This window comes from Vipera berus (assembly GCF_964194415.1).
Source record: "Vipera berus genome assembly, chromosome: 2".
Classification (NCBI taxonomy): Eukaryota; Metazoa; Chordata; class Lepidosauria; order Squamata; family Viperidae; genus Vipera; species Vipera berus.
Genome location: NC_138203.1, coordinates 98,406,065 through 98,430,937, shown reverse-complemented (window position 1 = coordinate 98,430,937; position 24,873 = coordinate 98,406,065). Strand labels below are relative to the sequence as shown.

General features: G+C 39.4%; 1 protein-coding gene across 3 annotated transcripts in view; it reads right to left on the bottom strand.

Annotated features, from left to right (window-relative positions):
* Positions 1-1,794: 1,794 nt before the first annotated feature.
* Positions 1,795-24,873, bottom strand: part of GNE (glucosamine (UDP-N-acetyl)-2-epimerase/N-acetylmannosamine kinase) — a 60,665-nt gene continuing 37,586 nt past the window's right edge. For 2 of the 3 annotated variants that reach the window (XM_081320860.1, XM_081320862.1), the window contains exons 5-12: positions 23,596-23,808; positions 20,700-20,787; positions 18,778-18,988; positions 15,741-15,870; positions 14,482-14,703; positions 13,579-13,761; positions 10,141-10,257; positions 1,795-7,667 (exon numbers count right to left, since the gene is read on the bottom strand). In XM_081320860.1, the coding sequence (XP_081176986.1) occupies positions 7,432-7,667; positions 10,141-10,257; positions 13,579-13,761; positions 14,482-14,703; positions 15,741-15,870; positions 18,778-18,988; positions 20,700-20,787; positions 23,596-23,808 (1,400 nt within the window). In that variant the 3' untranslated portion in view covers positions 1,795-7,431. The remainder of the gene's footprint in view (positions 7,668-10,140; positions 10,258-13,578; positions 13,762-14,481; positions 14,704-15,740; positions 15,871-18,777; positions 18,989-20,699; positions 20,788-23,595; positions 23,809-24,873) is intronic. The other variant, XM_081320861.1, reaches the window with a different exon arrangement.

The following is a 24,873-nucleotide window of genomic DNA, read 5'->3' as shown; positions in this document are numbered from 1 at the left end:
CCTGAGGCAGTTCACCATTCATTTATTCATCAAATTTATAAAGCTGTCCATGTCACAGAAAAGCAGTTCTGGTCAGCATATAATAAAACGACGACACACAAACTATTATCCCGGAAAAATTAAAAAATTACAAAGACCAGCAGATGCCGACCACCATGGAGCCTCCTCAGTACTTTGCTGATATCCTGGGGTTCCCAGGCCTAATGGCATAACCAGGTTTTGAGGGACTTTTGGAAAATCAACAGGGATGAAACCAACCTCACTTGGATATGGGATCTGTAGCATGCCTCCTGCTAGATCTGATGGGATGAGCAGATGTAACCGAGAAGAGGCAGTCCCTGAAATAACCCATCCCCATCCCATGAAGTTATTTAAAGGTCAAAAACAGTATGTTGAATTGAACCCTTTAAAACCCATTTTAAAAAACAGTTCGAAACAAATGTACCCTCTCCCCAAGTGCCAGACCAATCTTCCTCGCAGTTCAACGCCCATTCTAGCCCAGTAATTAGGGGAGGAACCAGATCTTTGCAGCCCTCAGGAACGGATCCCTGGGGCGGGAGGTTCTTCACAAACTCTGGCAGCCATCGAGAAGGTGCACCTCTGAGGTCCCACCAAATGGCAGTGCTTAAAGAAGGGGACCTGGAGCACACCCACCCTATTTAACCCAGGATAGGCAGATACCATTTGGGAGGTGATTCTGCAGCTAACCTAGCCCTGTACTGTGCAGCGCTTTAAAAATATTCTTCATTTATGTTGGCCAGTTCTAGAATTCTATAGCAAGCATGGCTGGTGCTGGGAATTGAAGTTTGTACATCTGTGGGTGGCCAGAGCAGGGAGGGCTATACTGTGACAGGTAACATAATTTGTATTCCTGAAAGTTATTTATTTATTTTTGGGACTTATATGCCGCCCTATCTCCCGAAGGACTCAGGGCGGCTAACAACAATAAAAACAACAATACAAAAGTTAAGAGAAATTAAATAAACAGCCCCAAAATAAATTAACTAAACAATTAAAAATTAAAACATTTTAAAAACCCATCATCAGTCCAGGTCAGCCTGATGAAAAAGGAAAGTTTTGAGGTCGCGGCGAAAGGACCGGAGATCCAGGGCCATCCGGAGCTCAAGTGGGAGTTGGTTCCACAGGGCTGGCGCTCCCACAGAGAAGGCCCTCCCCCTGCGGGTCGCCAGCCGACATTGTCTAGCCGATGGCACCCTGAGGAGGCCCTCTCTGTGTGAGCGCACTGGGCGATGGGAAGTCGTCCCCAGCAGCAGACGGTCCTGCAAATATCCCGGGCCTAGGCCATGTAGGGCTTTAAAGGTAAGTACCAGCACCTTAAATCTCACCCGGAAGACAACCGGTAACCAATGCAGCTCACGCAGGAGGGGTGTAATATGGGAGTATCGGGATGCTCCCATCACTACCCACGCGGCCGCATTCTGCACCAGCTGGAGCCTCCGGGTGGTCTTCAAGGGCAGCCCCATGTAGAGAGCATTGCAGTAGTCTATCCGGGAGGTAACGAGTGCGTGAGTGACTGTACGCAGGGCATCTCGGTCCAGACGGGCGCAACTGGCGCACCAGGCAAACCTGGGCAAATGCCCCCCTGACCACGACTCCAATATGATCATCATAGGTTGAATTCATCATAGGTTAATTCCATCATAGGTTGAAACTGGATCATGCTTTGTCTTGAATATCAGCCACAATTTTTTTTTACATTTTTCCCCCCCACACAATTTTTTGTAGTTAGCTTAATGAGTTCCAAAGAATCAGAAAATCTGGAATTTCAAAATATCTGTTGCTATAAGATTGAAATTTTATTTACAAAAAAATCATATTTATTTTTGACACATTTGATATATACATATTTTAGTCACCCAAAACACATAGGATGTCTTTTTCCTATACCAAAAAAAGCACTATCTTTTTTGTTGCTTCATTTTGTCATATTCTCTGCCCTCGTGGTTTTAATTTAAAACTACAATGTCAAGTATTAGAGACTTGTACTATCCTTTCCTCCTGGTTTAACTGTCTTCTCCAATACTTTTTCAGCTATGGGAGTAAAATTAACTGAAGAGGTCTATAAGAGATAGTTTTTAAAGAAAGGGATTATGCCTGATTATGAAGGGTGGGAAAACCTAGAATCTGATGACAGTATCAGGTTTCAGACACTGAGGATAAGGGAGATATTCCTACAGTAGTTGCTTCTAAAACAACCTTGAGTAGAAGTTGAAGTTACATTTTATACAGTTCTTAAGTATGCAAAACCTTTGGAATTAAACAATTCCTTTCTGAATAATTGATGAAGGTTATTGGTCAATTAACTTTAATCACAAAAGGTGTAAACTGTTATTACATCATAGTTAGAGCTTATTAATAAGCTTTTCAGATTCCTTCAAGATCAACAGCCATTTCCAGAGACTTAGAAATAAATTTTGTAGAATTGATCTTGATCTAAAAGTAACCCTTATCCTATCAAACTATCCTCTGATTTTGGTTTAATTTTAGGAATTTTATAGTAGTGGGCTATGATAAAATCATGTAGATGTTATGTTTCTCAAACTAATAGCTGGATAAATAAGATAATGAAAACTTGATATATACATATAATTTTAATTTGAATCTTTGATATTTAGCTTGAAGTCACTTAGATCTAACAACATTTAGAATGTACAGAACTAATCATTTTAATAAGGCAGCAGAGAAAATCATACTTTTCATGCCAACAAGAAATAGAAAAGTGCTAAATTTCAGCATTTTATTTTTATACATATAACATAGGCAGATGTAAAGATGTCTTCCTTTCCCAATTAAAAAAGTGATGATGCAGGAGCTATGCTGAACTAAATAACAAATATTAAGATCTATTCAATTAAAGACAGTTTTGCTTTTAAAGTAATGCTACTGGGAATCATAAACATTTTTCACTGGTGCTTATCAAACTCTGAATATACAGTTGAGCCAACACCTGTCAAATTTAATAAAGCAGGCAAGGAGCCTCTTAAAAATTCAGTACTAACATGAATGAAACCATTATTAACCACATAAAATGAACGTTACTTAACCACATAAACACATCTGCACCGTAGTTTAGAGATGCAGCAATGCCCTTTGTTGAGATTTATCTCTGCTAGATTTGCAGTTAAAGACATGGTATCGTTAGTCTTATCTTTCATACTGAGACTAGTATGCTGGGGCACTGGGAATTATTAGACAATATATTATATTATCTTGGGATAGGTGCTTTAGGAATTTCTGTCCTCCGAAAGATGATTGGCATTGCTCAGAGCAAAAGCCCCAAGAAAAAAGTCTTCAAGTCTCACCAGAGGTAAACTGAAGCCACAACAGCCCTACTTGCACTGTATCATTATCATTTAGTGCTGAACTTGGATGTTTCCTTCATGGTTTAAAAGCCAAGTGAGCACAGCACTACATTCCTTTTCCATTCCATCTAATGCCAAACTATTTTTTTTTTTACAAACAAAAAGCCACCCCAAAAACGACAACTTCACTATTTTGGAATAACTTGTAAGTATGCACAAAAATAAAGAACTTGTCTTTTCCAAAAATACACTGAATATTTAAGGCAGTTGAGCATTATTTGGAGAAGAAACTGGCTTGATGAAACTTGGTTTACTAAGTGGATTAGGCTTCCAAGAGGACATGGAAAGTCGAATCTGTTTCTATAAGGCTGTTCTTTTGTTTCCCTTGCCTACATGTCCCAGAGGCTGAGCTTAACTGCACACGCAACTTGTTCAGGTAAGAAAACAGGCATAATCCCAAACAATAATGTTTACATTGGTGGTAGCTTCAGTGCAGGGTACTTGTAACAATTCAATTTTTCTTATCAACTGTAGTTGTGGGAAGAAATGTTAGTAAAATGTATACTTCTTTCCCACACTCTTCAGGGGTGCAGATTCAATTTGAGAAAGCCTTAAATGTTAGCAATTTGTTCCAGTCTGAAAGGTGTATGCAGTGACTATTGTCACTATTTTCATCCCACTTGCCTAACTGAACAAAACTGACAACAAAAACGCAATTTCATGTGTTTTCCAATTTCTTTCATACAGAAAAACAGGGTGAGATTTAGCACTCCTAAGAGAATTGCTGAAAACTTAAGTTGTGTATTTTGCAAAATGCTCCTTTGAACTCCAAAACAAAATATAAAATCAAAATCTTTTGAGACGCTCAAGCTTTCTTCAAAGTAGCTGTTGTTTCAGGATGAAAATGAACCCTCTTCATTTAAGCTGAACCCTCTGCTTTATAGAAGTGTGTGTGTGTGTGTGTGTGTGTATTCCTTGATAAGATTAAAAATGTGAATCCCAGGCATGTTAAAATTAACAAACTAAACGAACACTGGGATGGAATAAGAAAAACTAAAACAGTTTTTATTGCTAAAAGATCAAGCTTTTGTTGGCTAACTGCCAATGTCGTCAGGATGGAACGCTGGGGTGGGGAGATCGCGTTTATACTGTTGGTGTCTGCACTCTGCTCATGGAGCATGTCACCGATCTGTTTGTTGAGGTCGGCCGTATTTCTTTGAGTTGTTGCGCATCCATTTTGGGGGGATGTAGTTGTCTCTGGGTATCTGTTGTTAAAAGTGAATTGCTGATAGTTCCATGTGTTGTAGCCATAGCTCTAGTCATGAACAATGACACCACTGTGAACTCCTCTAATTTTTAGAGAAAATTAGATCCGTCAGCATAGAGGAGGGGGAGATCATGGTTTCCTATGATGTCAGCTCCCTATTCACCTCAATTCCACAAGACTTAGCACTTGCTGTAATTGGGGACCGCTTGCAACAGCAGGGAGCGGGGCAGCATCAAGATTCACTTAGCAATGAAGATCTGCTTCAGCTTATGTCCCTATGCCTGAAAACGCTTTTTACGTTTCAAGCCACCATTTATGAACAGGTGAAGGGTACTCCTATGGGGTCCTCCATCTCTGGTGTCATTGCAGAGGCAGTCCTGCAACAGTTAGAGACCCGGGTGATGTCCACGTATAGTCCCAAGTTTTGGGTGAGATACGTGGACGACACCTTTGTGATCGTCAAAAGGCAGGACAAGGACAGGCTGATGAGGAAGCTCAATTCCATCTATCCTGATATCCAGTTCACTGTGGAAGAAGAGACCAATGGGGGTTTGGCCTTTTTAGATGTGTTGGTTAGACGTCAACCTGACGGCTTGTTACACACATTGGTCTACCGTAAATCCACCCATACGGACAGGATACTTCATTACGAAAGTAATCACCCCACAACCCATAAGGCCAGCTGTATTAGGACCCTCTTTAGACGTATAGACACGCATTGCAGCACGAATAAGGCAAAAAGGGAAGACGCCGCCTTTATCGTGTCTGCGGAAACAACGGGTACCTTCTAACTTCATCAGACAACACAGCAGGCCAGGTGAACCTACCCGCCATGAATGTAAAAATGCCTTAACATCACGGATAACACTGCCTTATATCCACGGTGTATCCGAGGCCACAGCGTGCATACTAGCCCCTCACAAGGTTGGTGTTGCCCACAGACATGATCGGACTTTACAAGCTTATGTCATGCACCCTAAAGATCCACTCCCCAATGAAGAAAAATCCTCCATCGTGTACAAGATGTCATGCCAGAATTGCAATTGCAATTACACTGGGGAGACGGCAAAACGACTGAGGACTAGGGTGCACGAACACAAGCTCGCTATTAGAAGACAAGAACAACATTCACAGGTGTGGGCACACATGGCTACACACAACCACATCTAATCTAACAGGGACCAAGGCAATTGCCAGTGACAACACTAAAGGCGGCCGCTTGTTTAAGGAAGCTTGGTTTTCAAACCACTCCTCTATCAACTGGCACATAGACCTCCCCCCTGCATACCAGGCACTAAGGAATTGGGAAGAGGAACGACGTCCGTGATATGAAGGCAAACAGCGCAAGCATTCACAGAGTGCCTCTTTGTATCAAAATCAAGATTGCACCAACACACAACCACCCTGCAATGTAGAACACAGGGAAGAAGAGCAACAACCATTTAGGACCTCTGGTATGAGAACATGGGCAATGATTAGAGCTATGGCTACAACACATGGAACTATCAGCAATTCACTTTTAACAGATACCCAGACAACTACATCCCCCAAAAATGGATGCGCAAAAAGAAATACGGCCGACCTCAACAAACAGATCGGTGACGCCACCCCACCCCAGCGTTCCATCCTGACGACGTTGGCAGTTAGCCAACGAAAGCTTGATCTTTTAGCAATAAAAACTGTTTTAGTTTTTCTTATTCCATCCCAGTGTTCGTTTAGTTTGTTAATTTTTTATATATATTCGGGTCTTTTCCTGTGTAAGATTGATAGTGTCTTGGCGATGTTTTGACGAGGTCCCACTCATCATCTTCAGGTTGGTGTCTTCGGCTTCGTGCTTGTGCGAGCAAAGTGTGATCGGAGCTGCCGTCTCTCTATAAATATTGGTGGGGGTGTGTGGGTTGCTGGCTTGGTTGCTGTAAGCGGGTTGGTTGGCTGTGTTGTTACATGTTGTTTGGTCAGCCGACTAATCCACAAACAATAACCCCATCAACCAATCACATATGAGAGCCAGCTAAAAGAACCAAAAGTGCTTGTTAAAATCTGGAGAAGGAGCTCAAACTTTCATATAGAAATCCATCTTACTTTGTTTCACATGGGTGACATTTTACACCCTGTATTTTCAAAACTCATTATTTACAGCAAAGAACATGAAAACCAGTTGGTAGGAATCACAATTCAGAGGATGTATATAAAATATGGCTTTTATGGGGTTCTAGGTTACAGCTGCCGTAACTGCTGGCCAACATAATTGACAGTTGTGATCATTCTATAATTCAGTATTTGTGAAGGGCATTTCTGAAAGGAAAGCACTATGAAAGTGAACATGTATGTGCAGCATATGTAATCATCCTAATAAGGATTATATTCTAATTAATGTACTCATTGATAGTCACATCATAATGCTGGGTATTTTACCATGAGATATTTCCAATTTCTCTCACACAGAGATAATACCTGCCCAGCTCTGCAGAGATGGAAATGGTTACATATATCTGTCAGGGATATTTCTTTACTTGCTTAACAAAGGTCTGCTTACTGAAATTAACACCTACTGAGAAAAACAGTTTGAAAATACATTAGGAAGAAGAACATTGAGCTTTCCTTTTTACAAATTGTAGCTCCCAAGAAGTATTTAGTTTCATTTTGTCTACAAGAGAGTCCTCTTCTGAGCCGTGTTTCTTCCAACGTATAAAAGTAGCAATTAAATAAAGGAAGGGAACGATTTTTTATGGCGAGGTTTCCATAAAATCGTATGAAACAACCCCCCAAAACCCCAACATCAGTAGGAAATATTTTTCCTGTGATAAACTTCATAAGGATTTCTACTTTTCCCCCAGGTGTTTAGCATATCCTGCGTGTTGTATAATCCAGAACCATGCTAGCGGCTCCAAGCAAGGCAGGATCACTCAGGTCTGAGACAACCACATTCACTGCCTGGACAGAGAATAACGCTCGCTGACGGATCACATCTTTGACAACATGGACATAATGACTTGCCAAGACGCCAGAAAGTATCACCAGGGAAGGGCTAATGGTGTGCAGAACATTAACAATTCCAAGACCCAGGGCTGTTCCTGCTGTGAGGGAAGAAAGGAAACATGAGTCAGGGAGAACATAGGAATTGAAGTTACATAAGAAAGAAACTCTTTACCGATAGAAGAGAATATTTGCAGCTCAGGGTTGAAATGAGGGGTCCTTGGTGTTCTCTGAGCTTGGTGGTTTCCTTGCAGATGTTTCATTACCAAGCTAAGTAACATCTTCAGCGCTAGAACATCCTCCTATTACCTAATTTGGTAATGAAATGTCTGCAAGAAAATCACCAAGCTCAGAGAACACCAAGGACCACACAAGAAACTCTTTCCTTATTATACAGTATACTAGCCTTTCCATCTGAGTTCTTGCCAGATATTGGAACTAAAACATCCATCTTACTTTTGCCAATGCTAGCAAGAAATTCTTGGAAATGTAATCCCAACACGTGCTGCTTTATGGCTACATTTTCCCCCCTCACTATCTTCTCTAACTGAACAGAATGTGCACAACTCTTATTGGTAAGAGGACCATAAATTAGCAACTGCCTCTTTCGCACCACTTTCGACTGTCCAAAATAAAGCAATTATCTACCTTATGTGACTTCATTCTGAGTCACGTAAAAGCTTAACCAATCATGATAAAAACAAATCTCTTCTATGCAATATAACATGCTTATACTCCAAAACATTACCGATGTTTTGTATCTTTACAAATTCGTTGGCTATTTTTGAGAACTGACAATTAAAATAAAGAGTAAAACATAATATGCTGAGATGAAAGAAAAAAATGGAGAAAAAGTTCTAAGTATGGGATTCAAAGAAGCAGTGTAGAGTTTCAAAGTAAATATGATTTCACTGATAAAAAAATTATTTCATGACAGTCAGAAATATGCCTGTACAATTCAAATTCCTGTTTTCCATTGTCTGTTAAACCATCAAATATGGACTCTAGAGATAAGACACAGGTGTGAGGGTGAATCTTTCAGAGACGCCTGAGGGGAAGGAGAAGTATAGGTCTGAGCAATAACGACCATAGTAACCATAATGGTGTGGGGCTGGGTTGGTGCCTTGCAGTCAGTTTTGCCTCCCAAGTAACCCCTGCAATTTTTTGTGAATATTTTCAGAAATGGTCTGCCACGGGCTTCTTCCTAAAGTTGTGTGAGAGAATGGCCTGAATTTATCAGCCAGCTTTGTGTTTAAGGCAGGACTAGAATTCATAGCTCCCAACTTCTATCCCAATGCCTAAAATCATAGCAACAGCAATAGCACCTAGATTTATAAACCGCTTCACAGTGCTTTACAGCCTTCTCTAAGCGATTTACAAAGTCAGCATATTGTGCCCAACAATCTGGGTGCTCATTTTACCAACCTCAGAAGGATAGAAGGCTGAGTCGATCTTGAGCCGGTCAGGATCGAACTCTTGGCGGTGAGCTGAATTAGCCTGCAATTCTGCATTCTAATCACTGCATCACCATGGCTCCTCATAATAATCATAATCATAATAATCATTATATTAAATTGGTTCTCAGTAATTCTAATAATGCTCCAACTTTTTTTTTTTTAAAAAAGTGCTTCCAATTATTCTTTGGATTAAGATTATATAGAAATGTTGCTTTAGGCACAAATATATTTTTCTTAAAATTGGATTGAATCTATTTTCACAGGAGCTATCAAAAAGAGAAGTATCCAACATGGTTTCTACTACATTCAGATTACCTAAACAGGCTTCAGTAAAATCTCTTAAGTTTTCAAGGATTAGATTCTATGATAGCAAGTATGCTTCAACAAAATTTAAACAAGGGCTTGTCCTCCAAAGAAACAGAAATTAAGACTGCTCTCCGTTAATAAAAAAAGCTCCCTTTCCTATTCTACTGATAGACTTCTTCTACTAACAGGAGAATACTAGCTGAATACTCGCCAGGCAGCTTGGTTTTATGGTAATGAGATGCTCTAAGTTGTAGAGGCAATGTGGTTATCTTGTTCTACCAAAGAGTCAACGTGTTTTGCCTCAATAAAGCGCTGGGTGTTACCCCAAAGCCTCAACTCTCTCTCCCCAATCTCCTGGGAAAAGTTCTGTTCATCTGCCAAACAATTGCAACTGCTAGTACAAGCCTTAGAAACAAGTGAAGCAAAACAAAGTAGTCACTTTAGTTTCAGATGTAAAAATGTGAGCAGGGCTACAAGGAACAACAGGGTGATTCTGGTGAACCATTACCACAGTAAATAATCTATCAAAGCTTTGCACAATGTATTGAAGATGATTCTCTGCATATCTAACTGTATTTCCCTCCCCCCCCCACACACACACTTTTATCTATCCTTACCTTGCCTGGTCTATTTTTTTCCCCCTCTCCTTGCATTTCCCAAAGAAAGTTAAAACGTTATCGGGAGAAAGAAAAGGCCTATTTTTGGTATTGTTTTATAACAGAAGCAAGCAAGGATGATGCTACAGCAGTAGCAATATTTGCCACTAGCCAATATTCTAGCAAAGATTTCAGTCTTACGTTTATATTTTTACCTGTTCTAACAATATTGTCAGCTTTTGGGTTTCCTAGTTTAGCTGCCTGAATAAGATGTGCAGCAGTTATTGTATCTTCTTTTTTCATAGACATGTCTCCAATCAATAATGAGTCCTCTGTTTGAAGAAAAAAATGGAAGAAAGCAGAATTAGTAGTTAGGAAGCAAAACAGACAATGCTGATTATTACATTTTACCGACCATTTTAAAAAAATCACAAAGAATCTAATCTACCTATGTCATACAATAAAATTAATTTTGCCACAGCTTTTTCCATAAATGAAGTTTTATCTCTCTTTTTTTGGCGTAAAATCCCACTGGTTTCCTACAGATGTAAAATGATTCCACATAAATATGTACCAGGAAATAGTGGAACAGACCTAATCAGATATTTCTTTTTTAACCAGCAAATTGACTAAGCAATGCAAATGCAGATTTAACCCTCATTGTCCTGATGCTGGATTTTATTTTAGTTCAGTCCTTAAAATGTTCTTGGCATGGCCAAGGAAATCCACTTTCTTTTTTCTTTTTAGATTTACAAATGTAACTTTCAATTCATGCAATTGCCTATAAATGCACTTACTGTACTCATAACCACATATTTATACATTTTATTAAGCTTTTATTATAACAGAAAAATGTAATATCAATTAAACTTAAAGAAAGAATGGAAGATAGAAAGGAGTAAAAAGTACAAAAAAAGAGAAAAGTAAGAATATAATAAAGAAAAATATATAATGAAGTGACTTCCAATCTTCATCACAGCAGCTATAGACTAATTTAGTGACTCTCCACTCTCTCTGAAGTTACATTTATTTATTTATTTATTTTTTATTTTTTATTTTTTTATTTATTTATTGAGTTACCGCCCTATTCCCGTAGGACTCAGGGCAGTTTACAAGGCAATTAAAACATAAAATACAAAAATTAAAATCAGTTAAAACAATTACTTAAATTTAAGCCCTAAAAATTAAAGTCTAAAATCCAATTAAAAATTAAAAACCCCTCAGTCTGGGCCAGACAGCTCGAAGAGCCAGGTTTTCAGGTCCCGGCGAAATGAACGAAGGTCGGGGGCAATCCTAAGTTCCGTGGGTAGTTGGTTCCATAGGGTCGGCGCAGCCACAGAGAACGCCTTCCCCCTGGGAATAACCCGCCAGCATTCCTTAATCGGCGGTACCCTGAGAAGGCCCTCCCTGTGGGAGCGCACAGGACGATGGGAAGTTGATGCCGGCAGCAGGTGTTCCCTTAGATAGTCTGGACCCAAGCCATTTAGGGCTTTATAGGTCATCACCAGCACCTTTATCTCATATCCTATATATCTATGAAAAATCCATTAAACATAATCTTTTCAGGCCTGGTATCAGCAGAAAGTACATGAAAGGTAGCCAGAAGTAACAACATATTTTGTTCAAACTCTGATGAAACAAATCAACTTTATATTACTTCCTTTCACTTTCATCTTTAGTTCATTCAAATATTGCCATAGGATTTGATTTCTCTTCATTTTTTCCTTGTCCCATCATCAAGAGTTCTTCCCTCTTGAAATCCTAGTTCAACAAAATTCTCCTAAATCCAGAACACTCTCTTGATTTGTAGTTTGTATCTCAAATTTTAAAATCTGACAATTTTTGTTGTACATCTGGTAAAAGATCCTTTTCTAAATTATGAACTTCCCCTGTCAGCTGTAAATCCACTTTTGATGCCAACTCCATCTTGTCACATAAAGTTTGTTCTACATCTGACATTTCTTCATAGTCTGTCCATAGAAGCAGACATCATGACTAACATTGTTGATATTGTGGCTACTGTTATCTAATTCCATCCTTCCAAAGTCTCCTCCAGTATTTTTATGGACAAAATGTTTTGCACCATCTACTGGCTTTTATATCTTTCCTCTTTCTAAAATCTTTAGTCCCCTCTAGTGTCCAGTTTTTGAAATCATGAAATTGTTCATCATTGTAATGACTTATGTAAACTAAAAGAGATCTATTTCATCCAAGAGGATGTTGGTAGTTTATAATTAATTCTAAAATCTTAGTGTAAACGTTTTGGTATTCTAATTTATCTGGACTCTTATTCCATTTATAACATTCTAAATCAAAGCCTTATTTAGGTTTTTGCTCTTTATTTCAGTTTCTTTACATTCTTAAGCTTTCTTTTGTTCACGACTGAAAGCAGATGGACCCAGCTTTTTCAAACTTGTCTTTGAAATCAGATTATTTATTTATTTATTTATTTTATTATATTTATATACCGCCCTTTCCCGAAGGACTCAGGGCGGTTTACAGGGTGGTTAAAACAAAAAATACAAAAGTTAAAAACAGATTAAAAAAATTATATCCGTCCCTGAACAAATAAAACCCCAATTAAAATTAAAATTCTCAGCCTGGGCCAGAGAGCTCGAAGAGCCAGGTCTTCAGGTCCCGGCGGAACGAATGGAGGTTGGGGGCGGTCCTAAGCTCTACAGGCAGCTGGTTCCAAAGGGCAGGCGCACCCACTGAGAAGGCCCTACCCCTGGGTGTTGTCTGCCGGCAGTCTCTTACCGGCGGTACCCTGAGAAGACCCTCCCTGTGGGAGCGCACTGGTTTAGTTTGAATTATAGAAAAGCAGCCTAGATTACAAGGTACAAATATATTTAAGTGGATTTACTCATTAGCATGTGATGGATAAATTGCAATAAAAAAGGCATTTTCTATGTTCCATCTGCAGCATTCTTCCTACAAGAGGAATACAGTGTGGAAATGGGGACACTGAAAATTTTCAGATCAGACTTTTATACAGGTAGTTCTCAACTTACGACAACAATTGAGCCTAAAATTTCTGTTGCTAAGCAAGGTATTTGTTAAGTGAGTTTTGCTCCATTTTATAATCTTTCTTGCCACCGTTGTTAAGAGAACCACTTCAGTTGTGAACTTAGAAACCTGGTTGTCAAGTGAATCTGGCTTCCCCCTTGACTTTGGCCTGTCAGGTCGCAAAACGGGATCACATGACCCCAGGATGCTGCAACCGTCATAAATATGAGTCAGTGGCCAAGCATTTGAATTTTGATCACGTGACCACGGGAATGCCGCAATGGTCGTTAAGTGTGGAAAAAAATGGTCACTTTGTAACTTTGTGCTGTTGTTAACTTTGAACAGTCACTAAACGAATGGTTGTAAGTCAAGGACTACCTGCGTATCTTGATCAAGGTAGCTAATGTAGTCAGTGTGTATACCGGCATGCCAGTAGATTTGCTTTTCAGCTAAGCTTCCATTAATTGATTTGGCTTCGGGAAACAAAGTTCACACCTGTAAAAGCAGAAGTATGCATTTCTGCTACCTTACATGGTGGTTATTAAATGACAAGTGTATTGTTATGTAAACTTTTTTTAGGCTGCTTACACTTATGCACATCCTACTAGTGAACCTGGGCATAAGTAACAGGACGGCACCTTACTTACCGTCGTGTAATTTCTTGGCTTCTCTCTGCAAGGCTATCCCAGAAGCATAGGCTTCTATGCAGCCATGGTTCCCACACAGGCACTCTGGCCCATCCATGGCTACCACAATGTGCCCAAGCTCAGCAGCACAAAAAGAACTGCCGTGAATTAATTCATTTTGATGAATGATGCCACCACCGATACCTGAAAGAAAAATATCAGGACGCTGTCGCTGAACTCTGAAGACCAGAAAATACGTAGCATTCCAAAAGAATCATTTGTCATAGGCAAAAGGGCGGCTACTGCTAAGCTTGTAAGCCGCCCTGAGTCTTCGGAGAAGGGCGGGATATAAATGTAATAAAAAATAAAAAATAAAAATAAAAAATAAAATGTACAATCACACTTGATTGCCCAGACTTTTCTTGAGTGCTTCTGTGTTTGATGGTGCTCTGTCCATCCAATTTATTTTTCAAGTTATCACCCTCACTCCCATTCTCTCTTGGTCCATTCTTGTTTGATACTCTTCAGCTTGTCTGTTTATCCAACGCTCCATTTATCCATTTATCCAGTTTTTCCTCTGCCCCGCCCCCCCCGTCTTCGTAACATTATATTCTTAATATTGTGTTTAAGGACAATAATTGTGCAATTGTGGTGGCCACTGCCCGGTAATTTGCATCAGTTTCAATCTAATAAAATAAGAGAAAACGAAAGGGAAGCTTCCTATGATTTGCACTGATCTCAATTCCCTGCCCAAATCTGAGATTTCCTGTCAGATTTAATCATGCGCCCGACAGCCGGATAGATATTATAGCCATTTGCACCCGATCTCTTACAATAAATATAACATTTGAAAGTGGGAATATTACTTGATTCCAAACGAGACTGAAAAAACTCTTGTTTTGGGAAGTCTGAGGAAACTGATACCTGTGCCAGTGATAACAGTTATGAAGTCTTCCACTCCTTTCCCATGTCCAAATTTTCTCTCCGCTAAAGCCGCACAGTTGCCATCGTTATCCACCCAGACTGGCAAATGCAGGGCGTCTGATATCGGCGTCCGCAGATCAACAGCGTTCCACTCCTGAATGAGTTTTGTGGAGTGAAGAACAACACCTTCTCGGGGATCTACTCTCCCACCTGTAGAAATGCCTGAGCCACACAGCATATTACATGATATATGAAGAACAGGACAGGACTCTTATTAAATTCTAGCATTTTTTTTAAAAAAAAATCCAAAATAAAACTTTGTTAAGTGTTAGCTTCCCACTCAGAAACAAAGTTGAACAACTTCCCTCAACAATGAAACAACAAAGTTCAGCCTTTCTGTTTTACATTACTTTTCACTATTAAGAATTCTTCAATAAACCCCCAGATAAGTAAAGAACTGTTAGCATAGGGTCACTCATGCCACAATTTGCTGTTTAAATTTGCATGATCTAATAAGATGCGGAGACACCATTGTCTGAATTCACATATATCCTGTTCATTGTACCTCATCCATACTCACACACTCAAAATATAAGACAGTATTGAACAAAGAATACGAGACAGGACAAAATCTTCTAAAATTTAGAGGTCAACAGGAGCTGTCCTGCTTATTTCAATCTAACACCTGATGCTCAGTCAGTGCCTTTTCTGCCTATTATAATTTTGAGAGGAAGACTATATATACAATTTTTAATTGCCTACAGAAGTACAACTTATGAAATATGCATGTGGCACGGAACTTGAGAATATTATTTATTTTTTTAGTGCCTCTGTGTCAGGTTTTGACTCCTGGATACTGCCTGGAGAAGTCCCTACAGTTTTCTTGGGAAGGTTTTTCAGAGGTGTTTTGCTAATGCCTCCTCCTTCCTAGAACTAAGACAGAGTGACTGGACTACAGTCACCCAGCTGGCTTTATGCCTAAGGCAGGGCTAGAACTCACACTCTCCCAGTTTCTAGCCTGGTGCCTTCACAAGTGCACCAAACTGGCTCTCTGAGATCTGTATACCGATTTTAATATATTAATTCGTTTTGCAGTCTATGAACACCAAGGTTATCTGTAAAATTCAGCACCCTGGCAAACAATTCCTTTTATTATATTTGAAATTAGGGGGTGGGGGGTGGGGGGGGTACAGCGCTAATTCTTGCCTTGATTTCATAAAGCAAAAAATAAAATAAAAAAATATGCTTATTAAACTTACCTACACCCAGAATTCTGCAATTCAGGTCTACTGCTTCTGAGGCAGCTTCTATACACATCTTAAGGATCAGTTCTATTCTATCCTCGTACGTTTTAGGATTCAGTTGTGTGTATTTCTTAACTATTTCACCCTAAGTGAAAAGAAAAGTCCATCAAACCCTTATTTATTCTAAGTACTTCCTTCTGTCATAAAAGTGCTGTTCTCAAAAGACATCAAATACAAGCACAGAGCGATAAGACTACGTGCCGTCAAGTCATTGTCAATTCTTGCTGACCAATCAGAATCAAAACTGAAGAGACGAGACACGTATTCCGTGGAGCAAGCAAACACTATTCAGGTAGTCCTCAACTTACAGCCATCCGAAGTTACAGCGGCACTGGGAAAAGTGACTTATCGCTGTTTCTCACACTTGCGACCACTGCAGCATCCCCAGGCTCGTATGGTCACAATTCAGGCATTTGGCAACTGGCATGTATTTGGGATGGTTGCCGTGTCCTGGGGCCATGAGATCACCATTTGTAACCTTGCCAGTGGTTTCCAACAAGAAAGGAGTCAATGGGGGAAAACAGAGGATTGTGGTTAAAAAAATGTTGTAAAATGAGGTAAAACTCACTTAGCAACTGTCTTTCTTAGCAATGGAGATTTTGGGCTCAATTGTGGGCGTACGTCGAGGACTAACTATATGAAAAGAGAAGTCTTTCTATGTATGTCTGCACTTTCTTGGCCACACAAACCATATGCCCAACCTCAACCTCCGCTTATTTGCTGGCCTGCAAAAGGGATGCAAATGGTGGAGTCGATGCCTTTTGCAACAGGAAAAAAGAATGATGTAAGGCAATCCTGGTTTAAGACATTAAATTAAATTAATCTTATCAGTTAAAAAGAGAACCAAGCAAGAGTTTTCAGGGGACAAACATCCTGTTCTGAGGAGGCCTAAACATTATAGAAGGTACTATTCTAAAAGAGGCTCCATTGCAGCCAAGGGAAAAATGGACCTAAACAATACCCACCAACTGCAATTTTACAATGTTTTTTTTTACAATGCTTATGTTAAAAATAGTTTTTTTTTTTAGAAAAAAAAGTTCAATTACAATTGGTTTTCAAATGACTGAGTATATGCAGTCCCAGGGCAGGTTTGCTACGACATGGGAGCCCAAGACCACATTGTGTGTAGCAGTACAGAACAGAATTCCTATTGAAAATAATGGAATGCGCGGAAATGAATAGATTAACAATGATAATTAAAGATAAGACAGAGTCAGAGTATTATGAAATTTGGGGAAAATTTTTACGAGCGGGTGAAAAAGAGAATAGGCTTAAAAGACAGCTAACCCTAATTTAGATGGAAGAAAAATGAGGAGATAAGGAGGGAGACCCAGGCGACACAGTATTGCATAACCGGAGGTAGTATAAAAATTTATAGAAGTATATACCGAGAAGGCCAGATTTATAGAAATATTGACGTAACAGAAAATTAATGTTATCATACCTATTATAGATATTGAAAATCTAAGGAGAGGAGCTGCTCGGACATTACCCCTGAATTGTATCGGAAGAGGAACGGGAGGGAAGAAAGGAGAGAGGGAAGAGAGTAGAGGAGGGGGAAGGAAGTAGGAAGGTTAGAGGAAAAGAGGAGGAGAAGCAGGGAGAAACGGGAGAGGAGTGGTGAGGGAAAGAGGAGAGGAGAGGAAGAAGAGGGAAGTAGGAAAGAAAGGAGAAAGGGAAAAAGAAAGTAGAGAAGAGGAAAGAGAGAGGAGGAGGGTTACATGTATGTATCTATGTATTGCGGTATATTTGTTGACTTGTTTGTGGAAGAAATGGAAAAAGAAAAAGAAAAAAGAACAGAATTCCTATTCAGCAATCATTCTTTCAATTCTTCATACTTTACATCAGGGGTCCTCAACCTTGGCAACTTTAAGACTTGTGGACTTCAACTCCCAGAATTCCTCAGCCAGCAAAGCTCCCAGGAATTCTGGGAGTTGAAGTCCACAAGTCTTAAAGATGCCAAGGTTGAGGACTCCTGTGTCAAGTTTCCAAGGCATTGTTTATCTTAAAAGTCCTTTATTAGCCTAATACACTGGCAAATGCTTGCTCGAAGGAAGCTGGAATCTGAAATCTCCACCCCTTGCATAATATATTAAAACACAATTCTCCACCTTTCTAATTTTGTCATTAATCATATTCTCCAGTTAATTTAAAGAATCAGTTTCCCTTCCGTTAGAAAAGCCGCCAAGGTCTTATCTTCTCTAGTTAAAAATGGCCTTAAAAGGTGCAATCCTACTCATCCACCCTCCCAACATTAAACTAACTTTCTTAAAGCAATACACAAGTTTAACATATGAAACGGCTACTTCTTCATTTCTTGTCAAGCCATAACATTTGATGTTAGCAGAGTTGACATCCTGCTTTTCATAGCACCACCCTGTGTTTCCTGAATCAGGATGGATCGACACGACAAATCTTCATTTGGTTTTAGATCGCTGTTTCACTTAAACCAATTCATCGAATGTTTACATTGCACTATATCTGAAAACTGGAATTAATTAGTTGCATTTATATTCCACCTGTTACCCAGGACTCATGGTAGGGGTTCTAGTCTCATTTTACCTCTACAACAACCCTGTGGTGTAGGTTAGGCTGAAAGATAGTGAACGGACCTTAATCACTTTGCATACAAAACCCCAAAACATCTGTTATGTTTTTTAAGCATGTTTTATTTTATACAGAATTGATGCTGATCAGTATTTATTGGAGCAGTCCCTGTGTTATATTTTACATTATTTTTTCTCTTTACTTCTTCCACATGTCTTCTGGTATCAGAGGGGTTTTCTCCCCCTCTGAATATCTAATTTATTACCAACTTGCTACCCTCTTACAGGAAGCTGCCACATTTTAATAAGCTGGCATACAGGAATAGGATGCATTTTAAAATTATATTTGAAAGGTGAATTGATCATACTGCTTAAAATTATAAGCGTGTATATTCTCAGCAAGACATCCCCCTGTGGATACATAAACCATTCTGATTTATAATTACCTTCATGCTGACAATTGCTACTCGGAGATTTGTTCCACCCAGATCCACTGCCAGGGCACTCTGGGTTTCTAAGATATGATCAATATCTTGGGAAATACTTTCTTTTACAGTGGGGAAGCAGAATTTCTTCTGAAGGGGTTCCTCGAGGTCAATAGATTTAAGGAACTTCAGAATTCTTGGGACAGCATTTCCATCGCCATATATTTTTGAACTGTAACATCAAATGGAAGCAATTGTAACATTTCAAAACAGAAGGAAAATATCTTACAAGCCAAACTTATGCATTCAGATTGTGAGTAGGAAAAAAAATAAATATATTGTTATCACATACAGGCCAAGCTGATTAGCTGGCAAAAAGGTACACAGATTAGTAATGCTACCGTGGTTCTATTAACATTAAAAATAAAAAGTAAAATGGCAATTCTCTGCACATTTACTTGGAAGTTATTCCTTTTGAATATAGTAAAAGCCAAGTCTTTGGGCACTTGCGGAAGGATAAGAGGGTGCATCTCTTCCTCTCCAGTGAAAATAAATACAAACATTAATTTTTATCTTACCAATTATCCCAGCACCATGCTAAGCATTTCTAGCTTAATGTTGTAAACATATTCAGAGACAATTTTTAAATAACATTTTCAAGATTTATCCCTCCTGGAATCTATCTTAGTGCTCGTTCTTTGGCATCCATCCTGCAAATTCTAAATTAAGCGTCGATGCACAGATTAATGGCAACGTATGTACTATAACCTGTTCTTATTTTAACTTGCTTATTGATCCCACACTAAGATGTCCTCCAAGTGAAAGAACCCCAGTTCATCTGAAGGAAGATTCAAGAAGCAAAGGAAATTGGAAAGAAAAACATAAGCACAATTGTGATCACGTGATTTTTCACTTAGGACTGCTTCATTTAGTGACCAAGTTGCTGGAACCAATTAGTGGCACTAAATGAGGACTACCTATAACTGTGAAACTAGGTCAATAATTCCAAAATCAGACTTTTTATCAATCCTATTATCAAACAGCAGTCACAAATTCCTGGGGCTGTCTATTATTACCTAGGAAAATTACGGTAAATCAGAGAGGTTCTGAACTATAGGTCATATACTGTTATGCAACACAAAGTTCTAACTTTTCTATTATAGCCTTTTTTTATTTGTTACACTAATTGCTGTACATGAAACTTTATTTTTATTACAAATAAAAAATAATTAGTATCGGACCGTAAAGAATCTGTAAGCTTGTCAATGCCAGATCATACCCATTCACCAATCAAGAGTCAATACGCCATAAAATACAAAACCAGCAAAAAGGATTAGCAATTTATAAAATGATTACTGGAGGAAAAATTGCCCATTCATAAAATGCTGCAATGACAGACATAACCAGTTACAGAGCACATATTTACCAAATGCTATTTGCCTTTCCTATATGCTTCTTTTCCTGAACAATACTTGTTATACCTTCCAGCTTACTTTTGTCAATTCATTTCCATACAAAACACAGCCACACATAATTTTTATTCTGTAAGGTAGTTTGTGGAACCCATATGGATTAGAAATCAAGATGATGCTAGAAATTAGTGTTCTGTAGAATGCCAGTTTAACTATTTTAATGTAAAAAAAAATCTAGCTGGGCAGGGCGTCTGGGATTTGCCAAGGAGGAGGACAGTCTTCTCTACACTCTTTATCTATATATTATTATTTGATGTAGTAATAAATCTGAAGCAAATAGATATACATCAGATGAATGAATTATGCAAACTGGCATTTACTCTGTAGGACAGCCCTTTTTTATACAAAGATACTATTTAGTTTATCACACAAACGCTTTCCCAATGATGCTTTGAAAAATTTGCAAAACGTAGTAATATTTTCTCTAGGTGCCTTACAATTTCCTACACTCACTTGTATGGCTTTACTCACCAAGGGTATTGCTTCCCAAACTGGATGTGCAAAGCTCGAAGTATCTTGTCTTGGGAATCAGCATCCCGCACATGAAGGACATTCTCTCCTCAAAAAAACAACAATCAGAAACTGAGAACATTAAATATCATATTAGAAGAAAATGAATTTGAAATGAAGCATACTTGCTTAATACAAATGAACTGAATGCTGGATAATAGTTTAAAAGTCCAACTTCATTACTCTTGCACTGCAGCAAATATGTTAACATAATTATTTAAACAATTAAATGTCCTAGATGTCAGTTTTTCTGTATTTTAATTATTGTTAGTTGCCTTGACTTCTTGGTTGAATAAATAATAAAACAAATTGCATCCATGTTCTGGTTTTCATATATGTTGACAAACAAATATTTTAAAATATCCCCTGCAGAGCTGGGTCGAATCCCGAGTGCTGCGTAACAGAGTGAGCGCCTGTTACTCATCCCAGATTCTGCCAACCTAGCAGTTCAGAAGCACGTAAAAATGCAAGTAGAAAAATAGGGACCACTACGGTGGGAGGGTAACAGCGTTCCGTGCGCCTTTGGCGTCTAGTCATGCCAGCCACATGACCACGGAGACGTCCTCGGACAAGCGCTGGCCCTTCGGCTTTGAAACGGAGATGAGCACCGGCCCCTAGAGTCAGAAATGACTACCTTGCATGTGCGGGGGAACCTTTACCTTTTTTATATTCATTAAAAAAAACCACAAAAAAATAAAGTGCAATTTTGCTTTTATTTTTGTTGATGGAGACGTAATGCATTTCATTATATTGTCCACAAATCTTTTCAACATTCTTAGCCTTAACAGATTAAAATATAAGTATGCTTATTTGGTCCCTTAACTGCATGGAGCAATTACCCAAAGAAATGCACTCTGTTAAGGAAATCATACAAGTTAAGTAGGGTCCCTATTTCACAGGAAGAGAAAAATAAACATTTCCTCTCATTTTACCTTACTTTTCTAGGCTCGTCTTCTTGATTATAAACTACAATTTTAATCAGCCCCTTGTTCAAGTCAGAAAATGTTTTGCTTCCATAGAGATAGATTGGTAAGAGCTGCATATTCCGGTCCCCCAATTTCCATCCATAAGTTGAGCAAGATATTCTCCATTCCAAGTTTCAAATTCTCCCTCCTCATTTCCCTTGCAGCTTTAGCAGTTTGGGAAGAGGAGAGAATGACCAATGAATTCAGGAATTAAATTCTACTGGAAGTCTTCACTTAGGCCTTGCGTACTATCTAATCAACCATCCTTCTCTAGCCACCTGACAATTGGAGCTTACTCTTCTAGGCTACTCTCTGCTGCTCAAGTTCCAGGACACAGCCATAAATCCTCCAACATAAAACCATGTACATCTGCACCAACATACATTTACTTGACAAACGTGGAAATGCCGAGTTCTAAGAGATAAGATGTAGTGCAATGGTAGGGCAATGTGGAAATTAGCCTGGATGCCCGACATTTTGGGCTTGCAGCTGAGAACTTTGTTTTGTCATATTCAGGAAGAAAGCCTCTTTTCCACACTGCCTAGGAATGTCAACTACAAACTACATGCATTCATTTAGAGACCATTCAAAGTTACAGCAGCACTGGAAAAAGGGACTTACAGTCAGTCCTCACACTTTCAACCACGCCAGCATCCCCCTGGCTACGTGATCAAATTTCAGAGCTTGGTAGTCGGCGTGTTATTTACAATGCGCCGCAGTGTCCTAGGGTCATAGGATCACCATTTTTCCACCTTCCCAGTCGCTTCTGCAAAGCAACGTCAATGGGGGAATCCAGATTTGCTTAACCACGTGATTCATTTAACAGCTACAGCGATTCACTTAAGAACCGTGGGAAAAAAGGTTCTAAAATCAGGCATAATTCACTTAACAACCGTCTTGGTTATCAATGGAAATTCTGGTCCCAACTGTAGTGGTAAGTTGAGGACCACCCGTATCAATTCTACATAAACAATTGCTTTCAGTTTGTCAAATTGTTCTCTCCCACCCGGCAGATTTCAGGCTTCAGGGCTTTTCAACCAGTGGTACGGGTACCACCTGTGGTACATTGGCACCTGGCAGGTGGTACGCGACCATCCTAGAAAAGTGGTAGCGGGGGAGGGGAATGAGCTGAACCACTGGCAGCACCGCAAAATGGCGGGAGCTGCAGGGCTGTCAGGGCTCAGCGGAAGCGCCAGGATCAGCGCCGGCTCCAGCTGGAGTCGACGCTGATCCTGGCGCTTCTGCTGAGCCCAGAAGCGCCGATCAGCTGGAATGTTGCAGCATCACCAGGTTCTTGTGATTTACATTCAGATGCTTGGCAACTGATTCATATTTATGATTGTCACAGTGTCCCAGGGTCATGTGAAGTGACCAAAACATGCTGCAACCACTCAGCAGACAGGGGGAATAAAAACCAAGTACCCCCCACCCCTCCACCATTGCCAATCCTCAACAGAAATGCTCACAACAGTGAAAACCTAGGACAGGAGGAAGAGCGCCGCCAGGTGGGCAGGCAGGTGTCTTGCTCGGCTGTGGCTTGGGGGGCACTTTTTTCAGTGCCACTGTAGCTTCAAACAGTCACTAAGGAAACTGTTGTAAGTCAAGGACTACCTGTACTTCATTAGTTTTTTCCTCTTTTTTTGTTCATCAAGTTTTTGACACCTTGCTAGGCAACTGGTGGTACTCGGATGTTGCCATATCCTAAAAGTGGTACAATGGGTGAAAAGGTTGAAAAGCCCTGAGGTAAGAGAATGAGTACAGTAATCTTATCTCTGGAATGAAAAATACATGTTCTTCCTTAGTCTCACTAAAGAATTTGACATGGCTGCGGAAAGTTTTCAATTAAAACAAAGAAACATAGTGCTGTGCCGTTTCCTCCCGATCTTAAATACCTGTTTCTCTCCCTATCTGGCGTGTTCCAAGATTGATGACGGGAGTTCCAAATGCCCCAACTTCTCGTACACCACAGCTGCTGTTCCCAATCATGCAACCAGCATGAGCCAACAGCTGGATGAACTGGTCGAATGGAACATTTTTTACTGCACGGAAATTTGGGTGATGCTCAATGCCTTTCTTCCTCATTACCCGAACCATTTCTTTGCTCCCTATGATAAAGAAGACAGTAAGTCTTTTAATGCATTTTGAATAAGCATAAGAGGGCAATGAAGGTATATACAGAGATTATTACAAGCCACTTTGCATAATGAAATCAGAAAATAATCCCCATGCTGATCAATTGTTGCATTTCCTTTTCAAGATAATCTTTATTTACAACATTCTGCACATTTGTGTAAGAAATATCTGACTTTGACTTACATGGGCAGGAAAAAAAGGCTTCTGTTTAATTCACGAGTCTATTTTTAGCTTTCAAAAATGCATTTAAGTTGCTAAAAATCCCGTGTTAATATAAAGCAACCAAACAGATACAGAACTGGGATCTGCCGTACCGTCTTATTCCTGGAATTAGTTATTAATCATATATTCGACATTAGAATAAAAGTTAAAGAAGACAAATGTGACTTAAGATTGGGAATTAAATCTAACTTTTACGAGCAAAACAAATGTGGGCTTAAAGATGATTTAAACTTGAGATGGGGAACATGAGACTTCCATTTCACATAAGAGGATAGGAATCTGTGGAAGTTCTATAAAGGTTCAGAGGAGAGAAAGGAAGCTGAATGGTCTTGAATATTCATTGCCGGTTCGTGCTTAATGATCACTTGTTCAGAGACATCTGAACTTATTGATGGTGCTGAATAAGTGGTACCTATGAAGGGTCCTCAAAGCTCCAGCCACTGCAGCATCCCTGTGGTCATGTGATCATGATCTGGATGTCTGACAACCAACTCGCAATTATGACATTGCAACACCTCAGTCACACAATTACCATTTGCAACCTTCACTGCCGGATTCCACAAGCAAGCTCAATGGGGAAGCTACCAGGATTCAACAACAGTACAGGGTTTGCTTAATAACATCAACTAAAAGTTCCAGAACTGCCATCACTAAGCATCATGATCATGAGGCGTTGCACGTTGCAACCATCTTGCTTACTGGTGGAATTTCCACTCCCAGTTACGATTGTTAATTAAGGATATCTGTATTTGTGAAGAAGTGAAAGGGTAATAATCACAGCACTATCACATAATAATAATAATAATAATAATAAT